This window comes from Myripristis murdjan, chromosome 8 (assembly GCF_902150065.1).
Source record: "Myripristis murdjan chromosome 8, fMyrMur1.1, whole genome shotgun sequence".
Taxonomy (NCBI): domain Eukaryota; kingdom Metazoa; phylum Chordata; class Actinopteri; order Holocentriformes; family Holocentridae; genus Myripristis; species Myripristis murdjan.
This window is the reverse complement of record NC_043987.1, coordinates 20,050,619-20,051,986: the sequence shown is the minus strand read 5'-3', so window position 1 is coordinate 20,051,986 and position 1,368 is coordinate 20,050,619. Positions and strand designations below refer to the sequence as shown.

Sequence of the window (1,368 nt, the reverse complement as noted above, 5' to 3'; positions counted from 1 at the left end):
TTGTTTCGTGTGTGTGTGTGTGTGTGTGTGTGTGTGTGTGTGTGTGTGTGTGTGTGTGCACTTTAGGAACATGATACATAAGACTTAACTTAGGCTTCATGGGACAAAACCTTAAATGAGGTTAATCAGCAAATGACAGTACAGTGAAAAAAGTGCATGCTAGATAAGTGCCAGATGCAGAACATGACCTTCGTGAATGCACAGATTTGATACCCAACACCTCAGAGGTGCTTCCCTCCTCACAGCTGACAGTACTGCGTAATGAAAACATTGCGCCTTTTTCCATTTTCCCTCACGTCGCAGCCCACACCGCATCCGTCTGCATCATGTGCACCTTTGACAGGTTTGGTGACAGGAACAAATTTCATCCGGGCATAACTTCATAATATCCTGCACATTTATTTCAGAAACTACCCCGGACGTTTGGCATTAATTTGAAGCTTCGCTCTCAGTGATGGTGAATGGCACTGCGATCTCCTGTAGGCTGTTTTATGTATTTCAGTGGGCAGGTTGTACTGTAGGGCAATGCGCCTTCCTGCTGCCTATGCGGTATTCCAATGGACACTAGCCTACGCACAGGAGCCCGATAGGAAATGCATTATGAATAAACGCTCTTCTTTGTTCTTCTGCATTATCCCGATTGCACTGATCATTCTCTGTTTTGTGTGCAGCCTAATAACATGCAGCAGAAATCATATTTGCATGGATATGATTCACGTCCAATAGCGGGGCCATACCAGTGGGTTTTCTCCTTCCCTCTGAGTTGAAAAACCCGGCAATAATAGCGCACTGAAACGGTTCGCTTACCTGCCCACCGTTTGGTTGGCGAGCTGTCGCATCCGATTGAATTGCTTCTTCATCTTGTATTTTCTGCGTTAACACCTACAGGGGGGAATATTCCGCATTATTTCTCTCAAAATAACGGCCCGTGCTCCACAGAGGCGCAACAAAAAATCCGCTCTGTCATATTTTCCTTCCCTCATCGCAATTTGCCAAGACCGAGAATGAACGTTTCCAGATTACATCTTTTCAAAGGATTTTTGCAGCTACAATTGCCCCACAGCCTGCGCAGGGATGCTGGAGCAATTCGCCGCTACAGGCACTCCGGCAGAGAGCGACAGCATAGTGTGAAGTAGCCGCTGTGCAGCAATGCAGTGTGGGAAATGTAGTAAATCAAAGGTAATTCGGAAAAGGCTATTCCCAGGTGGCTATTACGCGTGATCAAATCAAAAGGGCGTGTAAGGGTTGGTTTACATTCTAATTGGGATTTATGGCGCACACTTTAGTAGCTTTTGGCAGGCGAGGGTGCTATCAGACGGGAAAATAACCCTAATCTCGCTCTAAATCAAAGTGTAGGCCTTTAATAAT

General features: G+C 45.9%; 1 protein-coding gene across 1 annotated transcript in view; it reads right to left on the bottom strand.

The window, feature by feature from the left end:
- arhgap44a (Rho GTPase activating protein 44a) overlaps positions 1-1,076 on the bottom strand; it is a 29,834-nt gene extending 28,758 nt beyond the window's left edge. The window contains exon 1 of the mRNA XM_030058566.1: positions 808-1,076. Coding sequence (XP_029914426.1) covers positions 808-860 — 53 coding nt within the window. The 5' untranslated portion in view covers positions 861-1,076. The remainder of the gene's footprint in view (positions 1-807) is intronic.
- Between the last annotated feature and the right edge of the window lie 292 nt (positions 1,077-1,368).